The sequence below is a fragment of the Blennius ocellaris genome (genome assembly GCF_963422515.1).
Source record: "Blennius ocellaris genome assembly, chromosome: 8".
Classification (NCBI taxonomy): domain Eukaryota; kingdom Metazoa; phylum Chordata; class Actinopteri; order Blenniiformes; family Blenniidae; genus Blennius; species Blennius ocellaris.
In genome coordinates this window covers 7,006,956-7,028,194 of record NC_137657.1, presented here as the reverse complement: position 1 = coordinate 7,028,194, position 21,239 = coordinate 7,006,956, and the positions used below count along the sequence as shown (strand labels likewise).

General features: G+C 40.8%; 1 protein-coding gene across 1 annotated transcript in view; it reads right to left on the bottom strand.

The window, feature by feature from the left end:
* Window positions 1–7,418: 7,418 nt before the first annotated feature.
* Window positions 7,419–21,239, bottom strand: part of LOC308133926 (semaphorin-7A) — a gene marked incomplete at both ends in the record, with an annotated part of 40,585 nt that continues 26,764 nt past the window's right edge. Inside the window, 6 exons of the mRNA XM_080501484.1 lie at window positions 7,419–7,765; window positions 10,118–10,173; window positions 11,052–11,224; window positions 12,413–12,528; window positions 20,628–20,838; window positions 21,079–21,187. Coding sequence (XP_080357610.1) covers window positions 7,419–7,765; window positions 10,118–10,173; window positions 11,052–11,224; window positions 12,413–12,528; window positions 20,628–20,838; window positions 21,079–21,187 — 1,012 coding nt within the window. The remainder of the gene's footprint in view (window positions 7,766–10,117; window positions 10,174–11,051; window positions 11,225–12,412; window positions 12,529–20,627; window positions 20,839–21,078; window positions 21,188–21,239) is intronic.

Below are 21,239 nucleotides of genomic sequence, written 5' to 3'. Positions count from 1 at the left end.
TGACACATTTTCATGGAAACGTTCATCTGCTTTCTTTTGTTAAATATGCATTTTTTTTTTTTCATTGCATGTCTTTGCATATCAAGCATGACTTGCAGGCTTCAAGGTCAAGATTATGCTGCTTTTCTCTTGTGGCTCTGCACTTTGCTGCTCATTTATCTTTTTTTTGCAACGATTTCCGATTGCTTTTAAGAAATATTGTAATATTTGGGGAATTACGCCTCTTACGGGTTACATCTTGTTCCCCTCTGATCACACGAAGGCCCCGAGCATTAAAGCAGCGCAAGCATTCTTCCTACCGTGTATAAATCAATTATAATTGTTGCATTTGCAGTATAAATACTTTAACCAAAGCAGAATGCATTTTGAGCAGAGAGCACATGTGTTTAAGGTGACTGGTGTTAAAGCTCTGTGATGTATAGACTGTTCCCAAGCCCACGCAGGTTATAGGCGTCAGTGCATTGTTATCTCGTTGTCTGCTTCTCTTTCTATAAATGTTCAACTGCAGTCACACCATTTATATCAACTTTCACTGTGAAACACAACAACAGGACCATAAAAAAAAGAATGCTTATGAAACAACTTGTTTCTCTGTAACCTCATACAACTTCATACCTTTATTTTCATATGTTCATATATTATTTCAATGCCACAAGTTACTATTTTGTGGCCACAAATGACTCTGTTTTGGTCATAAATAACTGTTTTGTGGCAATAAACTACAATTTCAATGGCACAAGTTACTATTTTGTGGCCACAAATTACTCTGTTTTGGTCATAAATAACTGTTTTGTGGCAATAAACTACAATTTCAATGGCACAAGTTACTATTTTGTGGCCACAAATTACTCTGTTTTGGTCATAAATAACTGTTTTGTGGCAATAAACTACAACTTCAATGGCACAAGTTACCGTTTTGTGGCAAATAAGTACAGTTTTGGTGTCATAAATAACTGTTTTGTGGCCATAAACTCCTATTTCAATGCTACAAGTTACTATTTTGTGGCCACAAGTTACTATTTTGTGATTTAAAAGAAAGGTCACTAATTCCTGGCCGCAATTTTAAGTTTGAATTCTGTGGCGCTCTGCAACTCTGAAGTCTCCTTGCTCAGTCGAAATCCTGCTGACTCTCCTCAAATCCTTTTTAACAGCTTCCTGCTCCAACACACCTGATTGCGACGAGTGGATCATTATCGGGCTTCCCACAGAGGCTGGAGGCTCGTCAGATTCAGGTGTGTCAGCGCAGGGAAGTGGAGTTGAAGGATCAGGATCTGACGTCTGTTTTGCATCTATGAAAACTCATGGTGTCTGCCACACCTGATTAGCATGTGTGCCTGTATTCAGTTTAGTTATTTCATTTGATATGCATAGTTAATCATGGAATCGAGAGCAGCAGCCACACTAAGTGCTGCTCAGACTGATATAAATAGATGCTTCAGTCACAACAGTGATTCCTCAAGTGTAATGGACAATCCTGCAGGCTGGCGTTAAATCATTTCTGCTTGTTGCTGCACAGTTTGATTTTTCGAGGCGATTCCATCAAAAAACACCCTTAAAAATTCAAAAAGACAATGCAGTAAGAAAGAATAGACTAGATTCCGTGATCAGGTCATACAGAACGCGGCATTAAACCTTTATACTTAGAAATATATTAAACCTTAAAATCAGTTTTGGTGGTTTTTTTAGGATAAGTTAGTGACACGAATTATTTCCAAGAGTTTCATTACTTCAAATAAAATATTGCAAGCTATCATGCAGGAAGCTATTGAATTATATTTTAAGGGATTACAATTGAATAAAATAGAATAAAATCGCTTTAATGCTCATTATATGTCTCATATAAATCATATAAATTAGAGGTGCTGCTCCCTTTGTGCATCAAAAATGTAAATGTGTAAAAAAGTAGACGATTGATCACAAAACACAATTTATTTATAAGTTAATCATTAACAGGATTGAAATAACACATCGATGGATATTTAATGATCTGGATAAAACAGTAACATGGATTCAAGGTTTTTCCAGATGAATGCTCAGAATAACTTTACACACATTCAATAAGGAAGGGTAGACATTGGGTTTGATGGCTTTATAGTTGAGGAAGATGTATTTCCTCCATTTCTAGTGAACTTTGCTCAATAACATCTATCTCTTGATAAAAAGCCGTTTTTAACACAATATTTATGAGTTACCTTCTTTGCATCAGTTTTTCTCAGTCTTGTCTGGAAATCGTGATTATTATTCATTTTTTATTAAATTTTGAGTTTAGTAAACAAACAAATACAAATAATATTTTCAGGTTAACTTTTTTTTTTCTTTTTTACTGTGAAACACCAATTTCACATGGGAACAATTAATAGTTCTGCTAAGCAAGATGCTGAATGCAACCAATCACATAATAATATCTAAAAATTTGACAAATGTGACCATTTTCGAAGTTATAAAAACAATAATAACTCTAAATTCCATTAGATTGATTTCAGTGACACCCTGAATGGTTAATCACATTTGAGCACAATACTAATTGTAAATATTCCTTAAATATTGTTGAAATAAATACATTTAATATAAAACATTATACAAGGCAGGCATCTTTAGTTCAATCCTTTACATTGGATTACTTCCTCCAGTCCTCAGTCATTGTTAAATAAGTAATTACAATTTAAAATTCTGATAAAGTCGATGAGATTTTCGTGGCCAATATCTGCCCTGGAGCAACGACTGATTAATCAAACAAATGAGGTTTTTCCCCCCCGTATTGTCTTGCTTTGCAATAAAGACAATGAACCGGTACCTTTATACTTATATTTTATTAATTTTCACCGCACATGTTCAGGGAAACACATGTCAATATGGATTTGTTACATGAATATCTATTGCACTATAGATATCTGTTATTTAAAAATACATGGTATGAGATGGTATAAGACTGGCATGGCACCGATATAAATCTCTCTTTTTGTATTTTTTTTATTTTAAATATATATAATAAGAGTTTGGCATGTTACTCTTGAAATCAGTTATATCAAGACACAGAATCATGGGCGCACATCGTGTACAGTACTCAACACTCAAAACCCCAGAGCGAACAAAACAGCGAGCCGCCTCACTCCACGTGGATCGGTTTTACAGCAGATAGCGTGTTCCACCTTAATGGCTTTCCTGAAGGCAAATCAAGAGCTTGCTTTGAAGGAGATTAGCCTTCATGGGCCGGGCTGACGACGAGAGATGCGAGTGAGAGATAACTGAACTTCAATATAGCAGCCGGGACAAAATCCATATCAAAGCAAGGACTTGAGGAGGCTGGAGACGCTGTTTCCAGTGTGTGTAAATGCTAGAAATCGTAATTTCACTGGAATGGCACGAGAGTGAATAACAAAAGCAAAGCCCTGTCCGAAGATGCACGACTGGCTGAATGATTGGGGGCGGGAGGGGGGGGGGGACTTGATGCCACCCAGCTCTGCAGAGCTTAAACTCACTAACTCACCTATTTTTTTATGCAATTCATATGCAATAGTTTTCAGTTTATAAACTGAACATATGACAATTCAGTAAAAAGCACACAAAGAGCTAATTAAGTGCAAATAGTTTTTAAGCTCATCGTTGCCACTAAAGGTTGCAGGGTCTTTTTTCTTTTAACCTACAAAATGACCTATATTAGTTATAAATGCTCTATCTGCAATCTCTACTGTCATGGTAGAGTAAACCTGTAGGAGGTTGTTGTTCTTCCACTCAAAGCGACATGCTTCGTATGCCATCCGCCTTCCGGCCGACCTCAATCTAACAAGGTCATACGGCGGGAGCATCGTCATGCTAAATACATCTATGCCGCTGAGAGTGGATCGTAATTGTCTACTGGAAGGTGAGTCATTTCAACATGCTTGGAATTGTTCGGAATCGCTGCTGACTCCTCGGTCTATCGCCAAGCGGATCGTCTGGGCGCAGCGGAGGAGCTCCCGCTCCAGCGTCTTGCCACACAAGCACTTAGCGGGTGTCGTCGGCATAGAAGAGGCTATTCCAGGAATAAAAAAAGCCTTCAGCATATTCAAGTTAGCTGTGAAGATCGTTATTAACAGCCTGGACTGAAAGTCTAGCGGCGCTTGTTTGACGGCTGCATGGTGTCTTAACATCACAGAAACAGAAATACCTGCAGGGGGGTTTTTTGTATGTGAGGAAGACCGATGTTGTACACGCGCTCAGGGTTCGTCACGGAATCGTACATGGACTGTTGGGAATGAACGTAAGGGGAAGCGATAAGCTCAGGGCGGATGAGGCTCAACACAACTTTGTTTTTTTTTTTTTGTTTTTCACTCTTTATGTAGCACAGTCAGTAGCCCGCGTCAGTGCAGTGCAGAAAGCGTGCAGATCCCAGAGCAGCAACGCACGACCAAACCGCTCGCCGTTAGGGTTCGGAACATGCCGCCTCTCCTCATCCCTGAAGGTGTCGAAGTAAGTCCTCTAATGAAGTACACGACCAGCACAGTTCCACTGTCTTAATTAGATATTAATGACATTTCTGCCACTGTGGAAGGCCAGATTTATGTACCATTAGCGAATGATAATTTTTAAAGCTCTGGAGGACTTGCTGCATAATTCATCTCCGCACAAGTCCACTTCTCCAGTCGGCTGATCAGTATTCATAAGGTTTGGCTTAGATTTTGGCATTTCAGCGCCGCTAAAAGGCAGCTACATTCACAGCTCTTTCTTTCTTTCTTTCTTTCCACATTCATCTTCCGAATATTTCTCCAAGGTTACCAGAGGAAGGTTTGCGTTGGTGGCGGGACGGTGAATCCTCGAGCGGCTGGTTGTGGTTGCTGCTGCGAGGCATCTTGTTGGAATCTGTCAAGCCTTTTGTTTCACAGCATAAAGATACAAAAATTATAAAAATAAAATAAAATAAAAAAAAGACATATTGTCCGCTTGCGCTGATGTCTCCGGGTGAACAAGGTAAAGCAGAAAATGATTACATTTCACGTTTTTTTTTTTTTGTTTTAACTATGGCATAAAAACCTTAAACCATCAAGACAAAATCGTCACACACATAGGCAGCAATGGTAGAAATCAACGGCTGTCGAGCAATAAAATACAGAACATACTTCACATATCTAAGTACAAGCCTTTTTTTTTTCCTCCTGGCAAACTACAAATACAACACTGTCACGTGTTTCCGTTCGGTCACTCCTGCCCCTGGTACGACGGAAGTGTGTGGTTACTGAAGTTATAGCGTCACACCTTGTTCACATCTTTTCTCGTCATCTCGGACCCACAGAGGTCGAATCAACTCGACTTTGTGCGATAGTTGTCCGCTCTACTTCCCAAAAGAGGCGAAGTGGCGAGAGTTTTCCACTACTGGACCCACCGGCGAGCCCAAATATCACAACCTGAAGGCAGATTTTAGACTTTACATGAAGAACAGCATGTAGCCCCAGACATGGCATCTGAAGTAAAACTATAAATTGTTTCCACAAATTAATATTTTGTGGCCTCAAATTAGTATTTCCAGGCAACAAAATAGAACTTTCTGGCGACAAATCAATATTTCATGGCCCCAAATTATTGCAGTTTTCATGTGTGGGGCTCCACAGAATAGCATGAAAAGCAAGGAGATATGTGTTTGGTAGAGTTTCTTTTCTTCGTTGAAACATATTTGCCACTAAACCAGTTTTGTTCCTTCAGTGCCACACTTGTCGAGAATGCATTCACTGGATAGAGGAGGTGGGTGCGACTACATACAGCTTATAACCCTCTTCAGCTTCCTTGAAGTGCTGCGTTAGCGACACAAGGCCATTTTTTTTCTTCGGGTTTGCATCAGTTGCGCAGCCCCTGGCAACAGTGCCGAGGTAACGGTGATTTACCGAAGCTGGATTGATTGGCAAGTTGAGATGATCGTGTTAGCACGCTGTGGCTTTCAGCAGTTGTAAGGGTTGTACCAGTAATTAAGTGAATCAAACATACGTGGACAAGTGGATTGACATTTTGTTTACTGGTGCCATCAGAATGTGTGTGTGTGTGTGTGTGTGTGTGTGGGGGGGGGGGGATGCCTGCCCTTCTTCTCACATTTTTAGTCGCCACTCAGGCTCTTTTCCAAAGCTAATTGCAAATTGTCATTCAACTGAGTCCAGTAGTTTTCACTGTGTATTTACTGATAGCAAGAAGAGAAAGGGGCACATTTTCATGCTTAAGCGGCTATTCATCCAACAAATGCAGGTTTATGCTAATGTGGCAACATTTAAAAGTGACATAAGACAATATGAAGATGTTTTCCAGCTGCATAAGATTAAAGAAATTATCTACCAATCACAAATTTCTAACTTCTTTTGCTGATTCTTAGTCTTAAAGTTCTCTGGAGGTGATTTGAGGAACAAACCCCTGCTGACGTTTAAGGAGGTTGTGGGTGAGGTTGTGGCGTTATCCACATCCCGTAAGAGTGATAGCTTAGCGCCAATGCTCTGGGAAGGAGAAACAAAATAATGCTATGTGAAATTGAAAGGAAAAAAAGAAAAAAAAAGACAACGGAACAGAGAAAGCTGTGAACAAGGCGCAATAACAATGTCTGATACCGTCTTCTAGAAAGACGCGAGAAACTGCCTCGTCTGAGGAGGAGGTGCTGAGACACAGTGATGTTCGAGGATGAGCTCTTGCCCATCCCCCTACTTCCTGTCAGAACGCTGACACTTCCTCCCAGCGATGTTGTTGGGCTCAGCTGCACTAATTATAGCGCCAAGTCCGACCGACTCGGCAGTATTCTGCCTTGACTGCAAAATTGTGCTTAGGAGTTTATGTCCCAGAAGTGTTAAGGCTTTTTAAATCTCAATACCAGACATTTCTCTAGGTACTAATGAGCTACACCGATGACGTTCAACAAGATGGGACGATGGAGGGGCGGTATTAAAAGTTTACATATCCACAAATAAGCACAATCAAGTCAATCTTAAAATAAGAGAAATGATCAAATAAAAAGACCTGGCCTGGTATTGGTGTTTTTTGTTTTTTTTGCCCAACTCATAGGATATGTTTTTAATTTTTCACTCAAAGAGGAAAGGTTCGCAAAGCACCTAATAATGGTTGAATGCAGTCAGTTCATGGACAGTAACTCCTAGACTCTATAATTTACGTGTACATTTTCTCCTGCTTTTATTGTTAAGACAGCTGTGACTGCAGATATGTCGCTTGAAGCTAAAAAATAGACTTTTAACCCTTTGTTCGCTGATATTTTCCAAACTCTTTCTCTACAAAACAAAATAGAAAAAGGTGATTTTTTTTTTCTTTTTTCCTTTTTCTTTTTCACCAAACAACCCAACCATGTACTTCAATGCTCTGCGAACCTCGCCTCCGAAACAATGGCTCCGAGTGTTTCCTGTCATTGGGAGCCAGTCGGGGGAGGAGGATGAGGAGATAGCGTTTAGTGATCGCTGCAGTTAATGAAGCCACAGGGTGGTGAGAGCGAACAGCACCGACAGCCCCAGGCTGGAGGCCAGCGAGGCGGCCAGCAGCCCGCCGTCGTTCTTCAGCCTGAAGGAGATCACCTCCACCTTGAATCCGTCCTCGGTGGCCATGCAGCGGAAGACGCCCTCCTTCAGGGGCGTGTCCACGACCGGCCCCAGGACGCAGAAGTCTCCGGAGAAGAGGCAGGGGTAGTTCTTCATGCAGTTGTCCTTCTCCCAGCGGTAGGTGGCGAGGAAAGAGCGCACGGGGCAGGGGAGGAAGACGGAGGTGTTGGACGGCACCAACACTTCTCTGGGGGAAGTCTTACGCAGCTTCAGTGCTGGAGGGAAAAAGAAATTAATCATTTTCTCTCGTCACTGTTACTGCCGTTTCCCCCGCAGGCACCTGATAAATAAAACTGAGCTCATTCCTCTATATTTATGACTCCGAACGCGATGCACTGTTTGATAGATCTTTGCCAAAGCGGGATTACAGCCCCAGATGTTCAGGGACCCCGAAGGCTCTGAAGTCCTCATATTCATTATAAATCGTGTTGGTTTATTTGATCAATTGAAAATTTGTTTGGGAATATGCGCCGCTGAGCATCCATATCAACTTAAAGGAGAAGACCCTGAGGCAAGTTCTCCAGGAGTACCTGTTTGCCACAGAGCTCCTCTGATACTGTTTAAACCAACAAGCATATCTTTGCTTTTCATCAGGGGCTCGTGGTGAGACAATCCAATCATGAGGGTTTAAAAAAATTATATTGTTGGGTGATTAAACTTCAGCTCCTTTCTCAGTTGGAATACAAAGGCAAATTGAAGAGCTTTGAGACCTGTGGTGGATGAGCAGAAAAGAAGTTTAGACGACGACGCGTTGAAGTGAATACACAAAACGTCGGTTGTGTTTTGGGGGCCCGTTTCCATGACAACGGTGCTCGGAGCCACTGAAAACTCAAACTTTTGAAAGTACTCCGACTCCCTGGAAACAGGGGGGAAGACGCAGCTTATCTGAAAATTCTGCTGCAGTAAATGGTTCTACTGCACATGCTCAGTAGACGGACAATAATAGGTGCTGATGCCAAAATAAAATTGTCGCCGGAGGGGGACTCGATCGCTGGTTGTTTCCTGGTGGGTCAGAGGGAGAGAAGCTCCGGGGTCAGACAGACATTCAGATTTGTTTAGTTCATTTTAAAAGATGCAGTCTTGCTTATAATTATTATTTTTTTTTAAATCGGCTATCCCCCAGCGGCTGCTAAACCTCCTATGCACCTATGGACAGCCAGAATCATGTTTCCTCCAGAGTGGCATGACTCCCAGTCCATATCATCCTGGAACTTGGTAGTTTTATAGTTGGTAGTCACCGAAAAAACAATTCAACTCGGATGTCTGTCCGCTAGAAGGTCCGCGTCCTCCTATTGTTAATGTTTATAACGTATCGTGTTCTATGTGTACATGTGTGTGTGGTTTCATTACAGAAACAACCAGCATGCAAACTTCACACAGAAACACCACCAGTGCAAGCCACCGCAATGATCAAGCCTTTGACTAAAAAGTAGGACACCTGTGACACCCGAAGGTGTGTGTGCACGTGTGACATCAATCCTGTTTACTATCTCCAGTTCAGTGCTGCAGTATGTGGACGTACAGGTTGTGTGAGCGGAAAAACGCGGACATGCTCACGTCACAAGAGTCATTATAAGAGCTGCCCTAATGCCAGGTTAATCTGTGTGTTATTTATTCAAGCCACGTTGAATGTCTGGGCAATGTTGCATGAGAAATTGTGTAATCCGTCACCTCCTGCGCTGTGGCTGAAGATGCTAATACACCCGCACAGCGCCGAGGTGGAATATTAATGTATGGATGATGTGGGCGACTATCTGAAGACTGATTTTCTCACCGGGGCCGCCGCGTCGTTGTTAAACGACCCCGCCTGATAGGTACAGCAAATAAAATCCATCGTCATCTCGGCTTGTGAGATTAATGTCTGGTGACTAAACATGAGCAACCTGCTTCTCTCTTGGGACGATTTGTTTAAAAGGAAAAAAAAAAAAAAAAAAAAACTGCTCTGAATTTTTAAAAGCAATCAGTGTAAACAGTGTATTGGGTGTGGTGGGAAAGCTTGGCAAGTGGCACTGTGTGCGTGGAGCCAAAGAAGCAGATTACCTGACATGAAGAAATACTTGTTTGGATAAGCTTTTGTTGTTTGTATCCACTGGAGCAGTGCAGATAATGCTAACGAAAGATGACATAGACTTTTTGATAGGTTTGCGTAATTGCTATCCTGACGATTCATTCACTGCGATGGCATCGGTTAAATATTAAAAAGCAGTGTGTAAAATCATCTCAGGCGGTGTTTTCTGGGAATATATAATGGAAGCTGTTGGTGTGTCTACACAGGCACCAGTGACACAACCTGACACAGATGCAGTGTGAAAACCAGATCACTTGTGGAGATAGCCTCGTCTTCAGAGAGCAGTAATTGCCATGATTAAGCAAGGTTAGAGCTGGGTTCTAAACTCTGAAACAGGCCAGGCCATATTATATATATCTATAAATAAAGTCTCCCAGTGGGTTTTTGGACTCTGCTCAATTATATGATAATCATCTTTTTAGTGTAGTTGCTCAGAAAGCTTTCTGTTTTGGTTTAATTAAGATACAGTGAGAGTGGGAGCGAGCAGATAAGGGCTCACCAGCAGCTTCACCGCAGACCGAGGAGTTGGAATGGTCCAGATTCTGAATGAGAGCCCTGTTGGAGAAATAATACAGACCATAGATTAACGGCATTATATAGTTGGACAAATGGCTTACGAGCCGCTGCATCAACCGACTGTTTATGATGTAAATTTAAACATGCAGAGACAAATCATTCTACAGGTATGGAGGGATCATTACTGAACATGACTGACTTTAATGTTTACACACAAGATTCATGAACCACATGAAACAAAACCAGCATCATGTTTAAACACGTCTTTTGGAGACTGAAGGTATTGGCATGCTTTCATTATCAGTAAGAGCACAAAGGCATAATTTCTTTTTTTTCCATGTAAAAGTTTGAAGAATGTATTCAGATACATTTTCCTTTGTGAAAGAATATTTTGTTATTTTGAGTTTTTTTCCTAAAATTCACTTCACAATCAATTTGTATTTCTTTATTTTTCTTTTAAAAAAGGGAACAAAATAAACAACAATAAGTTGTCATTTGGTTTTAAACATCAGTTTGATATAGATTTGTCCTTCAAATATCTTTGATCTCTGTTTTTGTACTTGTAGTGTTTTATCTCACATTGTTATTTTATAACTTAAACTAACTTCATCTGATATGTTGAATAAACCTTAATCATGTTTTTAGCACCAATTTGATTCTGTCATTTTGTTATTTGTGGATTTTTACCATTCAAGGTAATTGTAACCCGGTTGTATTCCACTCTGCATTTTTTTTTTAATTAATCTTCATTTACCTTGAAATGCTTGATTTTTTTTTCTGGCCTTGTCTGAACTTTTATCCCGTCCTTGCATTACAAAACAGGCATGTAGTGGCACAGCCACTTTAAATGATCAAATGAGCATCATTTTCAAATGCAGCCAATTGTGCTGCAGCGGCGATGCCTCATCTAATCATACCCAGTCGTGACGTTGTATCCAGGTGGGATGGCGATGCACTTCCTCCTGGCCTTGTCCCATCCACAGTACGGATCTCGGGAGAGGATGCACTCCCTGCATGTGTTGCCATAGCGACCACAGTCAGCCAGTTGCAGCCGCTGGACCTCCATCGCCGTGCCGACATAGAGGTGTCCCTGTGGAGAAAACGACGTGCAACACTCATATTACTGGAAAACAGCAGATGGAGGCCAAATATCGTGTTCAAATGGTCGATAATATTAATTCATTCTATGGAAATGTTCTGTTTTACATGCTACATGTCACAAGCTCATAAAATGTACATGAGACACATTTTTCCTATTAATTATGCTATTTATGACATCTTATATATGAATTATATTAATTCAAGCCCTCAATAAATGACATAATGATAACAGTGAGATAATTAATGTAAAAAAATACGTAAACACAAGTACAGAAGATAAAAAAAAGAAAAAATACAATACAAATAAAAGGAAAATATATAGTCAGAACAACATATTTAAAAAGGATATGCTAAAGCAGGACCTGCAATCTTTCCATGAGTAAGTCGACAGCTGGTTGGTGTTGTTCGTGTGTAATGAAAAATGCTAATTATTTTTACACTGGGTTTGTGCAACAACAAATTCTCCAAGAGGATATTTAAAGGAAAACCAAAAAGCACAGCAAAAGAAGCAAAAACTCTCTTAACCCTTCCACCCCTGTTGAAACTGATTCATCACACTCATAATCAGTTACACCACCATCTAAACCAACTTCATGTTAGATCTGTTAGAGGCCAACTTTAACTAGACTGTTTTAAGACATGTTTCCCCTGATTAGTAACCAATATGAGATCAGATCAACCTGTCTTTAATAACAGCACCAAACTGGTTGCAATTATATTTATTAGACAGGTTCCACTTCCTTCAGCTCAGAAGAAAGTTACCCGTGGAGCTCCACAGGGTCCTGTCTTAGGCCCTATATATTTCACATTATAAATGCTTCCTGTAGAGAGGAATACCAGGAAACAGTCCATTAAGTTCCATTGCTATGCAGATGATACACAAATCTATTCATCCATGAAACCAGGATGACACTGACCAACTTGTTAAACTAGAAGCCTGTCTTAAAGACATAAAAACCTGGATGAGCCGTAACTTTCTGTTTCGTTATTAGTTTTAGTGCGACACTGCTGAGAGAGTAATTATCGAAACATCTAGTAACCCTGGATGGTATTACTGTGCCCTCTAGTACCATTCTGAGAAACCTGGGAGTTATTTTGGACCAGAGAGACACTGAGAAATTAATTCATGCTTACATGTCTGATTTATGATGAAAATAGAAATTGACAGCCTTCATACCTTTTGGGAGTCGATGGCCATGTTGAGAACAGGTCCCTCATTGCGAAACAGAGAGTACTGAGATATGATGAAGACCTCCTCACTGGTATGAAGAACTTTGAGTACTTTGCCTTGTTCTGTAAAAGATTAAAAACATTTGTAAATAAAGATGATTCACTGTCTTCTCTTCACACATTCTTGGCGTTACATGCATGTGGATGGAAATTGGCTGCTTTCACGTTGTTCCCTTGCAGCCTGTACTCTCTTTTTTTTTTTTCATGCATGGTTTGACTTGGCCAGTTTCCACTCTTGAGGCACGGTGCCAGGCCAAATGCAAGAAGGCGGATTAGAGTGTGCAGATTTTCTCCAAACAAGATTTGCAAAAGAAAAAAAAAAAAGCTTCTCCTCTGCAGATAAAGATTGTGTAACTGTAGTTTCTCAACTTCAGTGGACGGTGCCAAAACTACATCGATATAGAGAAAAAAGAAGTCTGTGAGGTTTGTGGTGAAGTGAAGTTTAAAGATTAAATTCTTCATATGCAGTTGTACGGAGATAGAGTTAAAATGACAGTATTCTGGGTAGATAACTGCAGCTTTGCGTTTAGCTCTAGATTAACAATATGGCATTTAGTATTTTGACATTTTTGATCTCGACTTGGTTCAACAAATTCAGGGATCTCAAATGTTTCAACTGGGTTTGTAAAATCCGCAAATATATAATGCATTAATACAAGAATGTTTTCTTCTATTGTAGGGTGATCATGTTATTAATATTTTGATTAAAATGATGCTCTGTTTATTAAAAGGTGTTTTAGCATATTTTCCCTCAGAAATTCAATTACGAATAATCAAATAGTGACATATAATACTGTTATATAAATATGTTGATACAGAAAAATTAACCTAATACATCGATTCAGGCCTCATTTACATGACAAAGTTTCAAGTGAAAATTTTGTGTTTTTGTTTCAGAAAAGTGCTGTGTTTACACTGCAACGTTTTGAAAAATGATGGAGAAATGCTAAAAACAATGGAGTTGGCATAACAGGCCACCAGTGGGTGCTGTTGGTTGTTTTTGCAAGCCTGGATTCAAACCCAGGCCTCCTTACTGTGAGGCGGCGGTGCAAACCACGACAGCTCTGTGCCGCCCAGAAAGCTTCTGCTTGCCAGTTAATCATCTCTTTGGGACTTGTGTCTGTTTGTTTTCAAAATTGAAAAAAATATAATTATAATATCAAGTGCTGCACAGACGAGCTTATGGCTCAGCCACAACATCACGTCTGTGTGAATGTTTTCTCCGGCAGCCATTCAGCCCAAGTGACATATTGCCTCATGAGTTTCCTGCTTTCAGTGCGATGATCCAGAAACCTCCAGCAGACAGAAACACATACTGGCAGGAGCTCGCTGTGCCATTGTTCTGCTACACTCTGGTTAGTCAATAGTTCTGTCTTGCATGCTGCTGGGGTTTGAAAATTGATGAGTCATTATTCCAGCTATGAGCCATCACTTTTGTTTAGTACAATGGGCTCTTACTGTAACAGGCAGCCAACTGCATCATCCTTCTCTTCATTGTTTTAAAATGCTTCCTGGCACCAACTGAAAACACTTAACCCCTATCGGTAAACACAAGGCATCCATCCATCCATCCATCCATCCATCCATCCATACGCAATGGAATTTTGTAGCAGCGTCGGTGAATAGTAAATGATAAAGTGCAGTGAGTAAAAATTCTCCGTTTACATGATAATGTTTTGAAATTTAAATGCAAAAGTTGCTTGCAGCCACTGAAAACGCAGCTTTTTGAAAATGGCTCCAAAGTTGTTGTTTTTTTAAACTCTCTGACTCCGTCTCCATAGAAACAGAGGAAAATGCTACTTTTTCTGCAACTCCGTGTAGAAGGAGGAAAAGCACAACTTTTGATTTGCATGTGCACCACAGCCACAGTGAACAGTTCTTCTGCACATGCTCAGTAGATCAATCAGAACAACATTTTCCCATTGTTCTCTTGATGAACGTGTGGTTTCATTATGAAAACAAGGCAACCATACCCTCCTTTAAAAACTAGATCTGGACAGATTCAAAAAGAAAAAAGAAGGTAAGAAGCTTGTTTTACCTTAGATGATTTTACTTTTCTTACAGGGAAAACAGTGATTGCAGTGATACCTTTTCATCCCACATCCTCATTTCCTGAACGCGCTCCCTCTGCGACACTCTTTCTCACTTGTAATTAGGCATTCAGGCTCTTGCTGTCACTCGGACTTCTTTTGTCCTCAAACTGCCGCGTCTCCTTTTCATAAACTTCAAATCTCTTTGTCTGTTGTCAAAGATAAAATTCCTCATTTCATCCAGTTTATTCTCATGTGATTCTTTAATCCTCTCTAAAGTTATTTTCAGCTCCTCGATGCAAAACAGGGCATCAGCACTAAGATAGTGACAAAACATTCCGAGGTGAAAAAGAGGTGATGATGCTGAACTTACATCGTGGTTGCTGAGTGAATCTGTTTTTTTTTAAATTTATATTTATCCAGGTTTCGCTGAAAGAACACTTTATTTTTACTGTAACACTGTGACTTGTGTACAACCTTTTTAAAGCTAAAACGTATCACCTTGTGGCCGAAAGCTCTGACTCGCGCACAAAAAGCCAACAGGAAACACATTTATTGAGGGATTATTGAACGTAACAGTTGAAAAACATTGACTCCCGAGGACCCTGTGTCTAATCTCTTCTGTTTGAGATTTTCACGGACTGGATGTTGAGGCACAACAGGTTCCTGGGAGGCATTTTGTGTGGAGGTCAAAGGGTGTCATCTCTGTCCTTTGCAGATGATGTCGTCCCACTGACCCGAGTACGTTCAGTATGAAATGGTTGTATTCACCTCCAGGATCGTGAGACTGTATTCTATTGCAGGATGTGACAGTGCTGTGGTTGTTGCGGCAGTGCTGTGGTAAACGGGCCTGAGCTGGAAAGCCAAGCTTTGTTTACAAGTCTGACCTCAGTCCTCCCGATGAACAGAGAACTTTGACCAACCGAGAGAGGTTCAAAGTGAAGCCATTACTTCTCCACTTAGAGGTTCTTGTCATGATACCCTCTGGTCACTTCCCATTAGAGGTTTATCAGGTATGTCCAGCTGGGAGTCACATCAGGAGTCGCCAAGAGATTATACACTTTAGTTAACGTGGAAGCAACTCAGGGTCAGCCCAGTTGAGTTGGGAGAAGTTGCACAGAACACGCCTGGGCTTCTTCACTCTCCAGATTGCTACCGCAACCCGCAGTGTATAAAGGAAAGAAGACGGATGGTTGGAGAATATTCCCCTAACAAGATCTGTCTCTGCTTCAAACATTTATTGGACCAGATGCGGTGTCAAGTACCAGGTCAGTCAGCGATATCAACGTTTAATCTGGGGCTGCCTCGAGTATTACACTGTGTGAAAAGAAAAAGGGTTTTCATCTCAAACATAAACTGAATTATAAAGTGTCTTTTATTTTTCCTGCATCACCAAGAGGAGCTCTCAGCTGTGTCACTTCCATGACCAAAGTGGTCGGAGCAGCTTTAACTCTTCTGGTGATCAATCTGTCAGTGAGTCGCCAAGACCAAAAGAAATCCGTCACCACTGCCAGTTTCTTTGTTACCGTCTCCAACAGTCCAACAATCCCTGAATCAGAGACTTCTGGTCGACTTCACTGACTCTGAAAAGGTTCACAATCTCTTACTCCCTCTTTGTACCTCCATCCATCCATCCATGGATTAAAAAAAAAAGTTTCTTATCAGTATTTTTCATTCACCTTGCTCATGAGTAGCTGACTGTAGAATAAGCCCCTAAACAAAAAACTTGAGCAGTTTAAACAATGACATTCTGAAATGAAGATTTCAATAAACTAATAGAATGAAATAAATGTATCATTTAATGTTGTCCATGCTTTATAATTACAACTCCGCTCAGCACAGGCTGAGATTTAGGGTTGTTTTTCTCCCAGCAGCAAATACAATCTAATACCTCGACGCTGAAGAAGAGATTAGTGATGTGCGACAGAGGTTTGATGAGGTGAGTTCTTTTTTATCCTTTTTATCCCTCGATCCCCACATTAAATTCAAACGTCGCGTTTTCTGCCTGAAGTGGTTGGGATGAGGCAGTTCAAACTGCCTGGCCAGCTCTATCTGCTGCCATTACAAAAAAACCTTCATGTATTTATTTATATATGTGCAGTATAGTGCTCAGCGTGACCCACAAACACACTTTCACCAGTGAAATTGGTGGAGTTCCCCTTTAAGACATGCCTGACCACAAGTGACAACAACCAACATGGGATGACCCATAAAGGAGGCCTTGAAATAGCATTTTAACTGGGGCATCAAACACCAGACACGCTTTGGAAGCCACCAAAATGCGACTAGAGAAGTTGTATTTCTAGGGTATCACATCCTCTTACAATTGGGGAACAACTGCAGCACAACGAGTAAGAGAATATCCAGATATAACAAATATTAGCCGGGTTATGTAAGCGTACATTCTGCTGAATTCATTGCCGGCTTTTGATCAAAACACATCAAAATTCACTTTGTCAAGAGGTGCTGCTTTCTGTCAGCATTACACCGGAGTCCCAACGAGACCAGTTAGTCGGGTTTTGAACTTCGAATGTACGAGTTGCTATTAAGCTAATTAGGAGCATGGTACCGCTCCGTCGGTCTGTTCTGGGTCAACTTTTTCTTTTTTTTTAATATAAAATGAGCTTCTTTGGACTCCAAATACATCACTTTGCCAAACAAGTGTGTCTTGAATAAATAAAAATGTGCGCCTGTGTGGGTGCGGAAATTAGATAAGAATAAATTGGATGAATAATGCCTCCGGCTCTCCGAGCAGCCGCCATCGGGGCATCAAGGTGCCCTTTTTGCACAGCGGCAAGAGTCTCTTCACTCTACTTCGAGCCTTTGAGAGTCTGAAGAGGGTTTACATCAACCAGCTGAGCACACAACAAAAGATACACAGTTACATAAAAATAAGCACAAAAACGTGAAGACAAGGAGCAGAAGAGAAGAGAGGTGTATGACTAAATCCTGTGAAAGGATAGTATATGAAAATATAGAAAATATGAGTTGATAGATTCAAAATGATCTCAAAAATCCTGTTTAAAATCAAAGAAAATAGAAATTTTAATGTTTGGAGCGTATTGTTTTCTGCTGCATGTGTGTGGCCCAACGTGAAAGCGATATCTTTTCAGCATAGTTTCCGTGTAAATGGACATTGTTTTCACAACGTTGCCATGCAAAAGTGCAAAAATTATATATTTTTTTTGTGTCCTGAGACTTTGTCGTGTAAACGGAGCCTGAATGTTTTTTCTGTAATCAACCCATTATTGTCTGGCTCTCCCAACTAACATACAGACACTACGTCTTTTTGCATATAGATTAAACGCGCTTTCCCTGAAATTTGTCTTTGTGAGAGATATTTATAGGACTTTCCATCACTGGGGAAGACAAATGTCCCCAAGCTTCCTCTGTGGAGTCGAGCCCTGCCTCGTCGGTTCAGACGGGAAGGATCCGTCAGAACGAGCGGGACGCCGGCTTCAATCACCGCAGACTGAATCGTCTCGGCGACGGAGCATCTTGCCATCATTTGCACGGATATGAGAGCATGCTTGAAATTAATTATGCAGATTGATGAGCTTGACTTGTAACGAGATGTGAATATTTATAGACGGTGCCATAAAAGTGAAGGTGATGCAATATTGAACAGGGTGAAAAAACAAAAAAGCACGAGAAAAGGAACCTCACGCTCAAACTGTCTTGTTAGAGAGGACAAAAAAAAAAAAGAAGCTTTCTAGGGTCTCCAGTACAACCTGTTCCTCCGACCTCAGTAACCAGTGTGACTGTGCTCTACTTTCATTCTTGGGCCACCGCAGAGACTCATGGCTGTTCATAGCTTCCCTTCCCTTTTCTCCTTTTACTGACACAGTTTGTTAAACCCACAGCGAGCGGCCATCAATCTGTCTTCTTTAACGCCACATTGGGTTTTAAAAATACACCCCAACCCAGAAAAAAAAGAAGAAAAAAAAATCCTGGGTGAATGACAGGCGCATACACAGAAAGATGACACTCTTTCATCTTCCAGTGAACTTCAGAGTGGTGAGACACTCATCCACACATGAGCATATGACTTGCGAAGGTTGCCATAGCAATCTCCCCGAGGCACAACGCAATTTTTGGAGTATCGGCTACGGGCAACAGCAGCGGCTCAGAATTACTTGCTTTGATGGAATAGAAGCAACCTTGTGTGGAACCGGAAATTGTTTGAATGGATTTTTGTGCAGAATGGGACTTCGACATTGTGACGCTTTCCACTACTTTTGAAAATAAACGCTTCAATCACAAACCCGATTCCAAAAAGGTTCGGAAGATGTGTGAACTCCGTCCATGGAAACAGGCTGCAAGTGAATCTGTGTGAAATCTTTTTTTCTAGACAAGAACATGTTGAACATGTGTCTGTGGCTCGGTTGGTGGAATGGCCGTCTCTCACTTGTAAAGGTTGCAGGTTCCATTCCCAATTTCCATCGTCAACAAGGAGAAAAGTGAGTTTTTAGTGTCTCTGAGAACAACTATTGTGTAAACAGACATGCTGTTGTGTAAACAGAATCGAAAACCGGATCTTGTTGAGAACCGGTTCCCAGTGTTTCAATTCTTTGGAATCGGTTGCCAAGGTTACAAATACTTCATTTATCCATCATCCTTTATCGACGTCACCATGTGTGACACTGTCATTTTTGTGGCTCTTGGTCCCTGACTGGTGGCTCCTGCCCTGAAAACTCATTGCAAGTTTGTGTTTAGTAAATTTGCATATTTCAAATCTTCACATTTTTCTCATTGTGTATAAAAAGACTGCGTCCGTAATGTTATTTAACTGAACACATTGCCAATATCATTAATTTCCTCGTCTCGCGTTGCTCTTGACCCATGAGATGTTTGTCATTTATTTCACCATGAGAGGATTTTATGGTAAAATGTCTTATTTTCAGTATGAATTATTATCTGTGTTCTGAATGAATTTGTACACACTGTGATGACATTTTGAAGGTTTTGGTAAATTAATATAGATGAGCACAGGTGTGATATGAAGGTTGTTGTTTTTTCTTCTTCTTAGCTCTGCGTTGTGCTGCTTTAAGCCTCGACTGTACGCCGTATGTTTGACAACTTGAATAATATATGTGAAAATCCTGTGGAAGAGCTGCATGCAGCTTTTTAATCAAAGCCAACAGAAAACACATGAGGTGCAGCGAGGGGCATCAGCGTGATGACACACACAATAACGAGTTTTGCCTGTTAAGGGCTTTTTTTTTTTTTAAAGAAATGAACACAGTTTGAGCAAACTACAAAGCTCTGTAGTCTCTCTTCACTTCACAGTTCTGGCTTCGCAGCTCATTTGCCACTGGACTCGGTCACAGCGACTGACGTCAGACAAAGACGGCAACCAGCTGAGGATCAAAATGAAATGTCTGCCAGTTAAAGAACCAGATGTACTCTTTAAATTTTTTTTTTAGCTCATTTCATAGTAGATGCCACATCTGATGTAAATAAAGCAGCGAAAGAGGCAGTGCGCGGTTTGAAAACACATAAACACAAAACAAACTGCAAGCGAGAAATTTAACACGTTACATCGTTTACAGATATTGTTTACTTGGATTCTTTTTTTTGGGGGGTTCCTCCTTTTCCTACCAAGTCATCTGTTCTTTGTCCTCATGTGTTTCAGTTACTGCTTTTACTTAAATGTGTTTACATTTATAGCAAATTTGATAATTTTTGTGTTGGTTATTGCTTTTATTTATTGTGAGAGTGGCTGAAACGTAAACGATGAATGAAACAGCCATCATCCATCCCATGTCTTTCTATATAATCCATCCATCCATCCATCCATCCATAGGCAATGAAATGTTGTCCTTCTAGATAATCGATCCATCCCTCCATCCCTCCATCCCTCCATCCCTCCAGAACTGGATAAAACAGTGAAGGAGATGAATGGATATGTTTGTTATATATGTTTCTACAGTAGAACAGACAAAAGACATTTGGCTCATTTCCACGCTGGGTGTAACATGTAAATAAAAACCCGACAGGTGTAAGCTTGTGTTGACAATCAAATTGATAGTCAAATTATGGTCTCTAACTTCATAGAGTCCTCGCAGTCTCAGACTTACAGAGCCATTTTCCAGTGCATGAAGGACGCGGCGATGTCTCAACTCAGCCTACCTGTCCCGAGGTAGAGGACGCTGTAGTGCTCGTCGTTGACCGCCAGGACGATGTCCGCCACCGCGTGCGTGATCTGGTCGTCGGAGGGGAGGTCAAGTGGAGCCACGCCGACAGGCCGGATCACATCTTCAATTTCTGGATGGTATCTGATCACCCCCAGGTTCTTGATGATGTTGGGACTCTCTGCGGCCGACGGGTTCTTGCGAGCACACTGAAGGGGGGGGGGGGTTACGTAATCATCTCAGACCAGCTTGAAAACGCCCTTGGAGGGCGAGAGAGCTTAAAATTGCTTTGCTTTTATCAACAAGCGGCATTCAGAAATAGCACTTCAACCTTTTCCTCACTGAAATAAAGCCTGACTCATGCGCTACGTTTTTTTCATCTTCTTTTTTAAAAGACTGTGACACAAACAAAAAAACAACAAAAGAAAAAACTTGTTGGGTTTTATTACCATCCCAGGGCGACTGCCAATGAACGGACTGCTGTAGCCCTTCAGTTTGGATGTGGAAAAGGCTTGGTCGATGTCTTCAATGGAATAGGCACAAATGACTGTTTTACCCCTGAAAATAAAACAAAGTATTGATAATTAAAAACTACATAATTCTTCAGTCG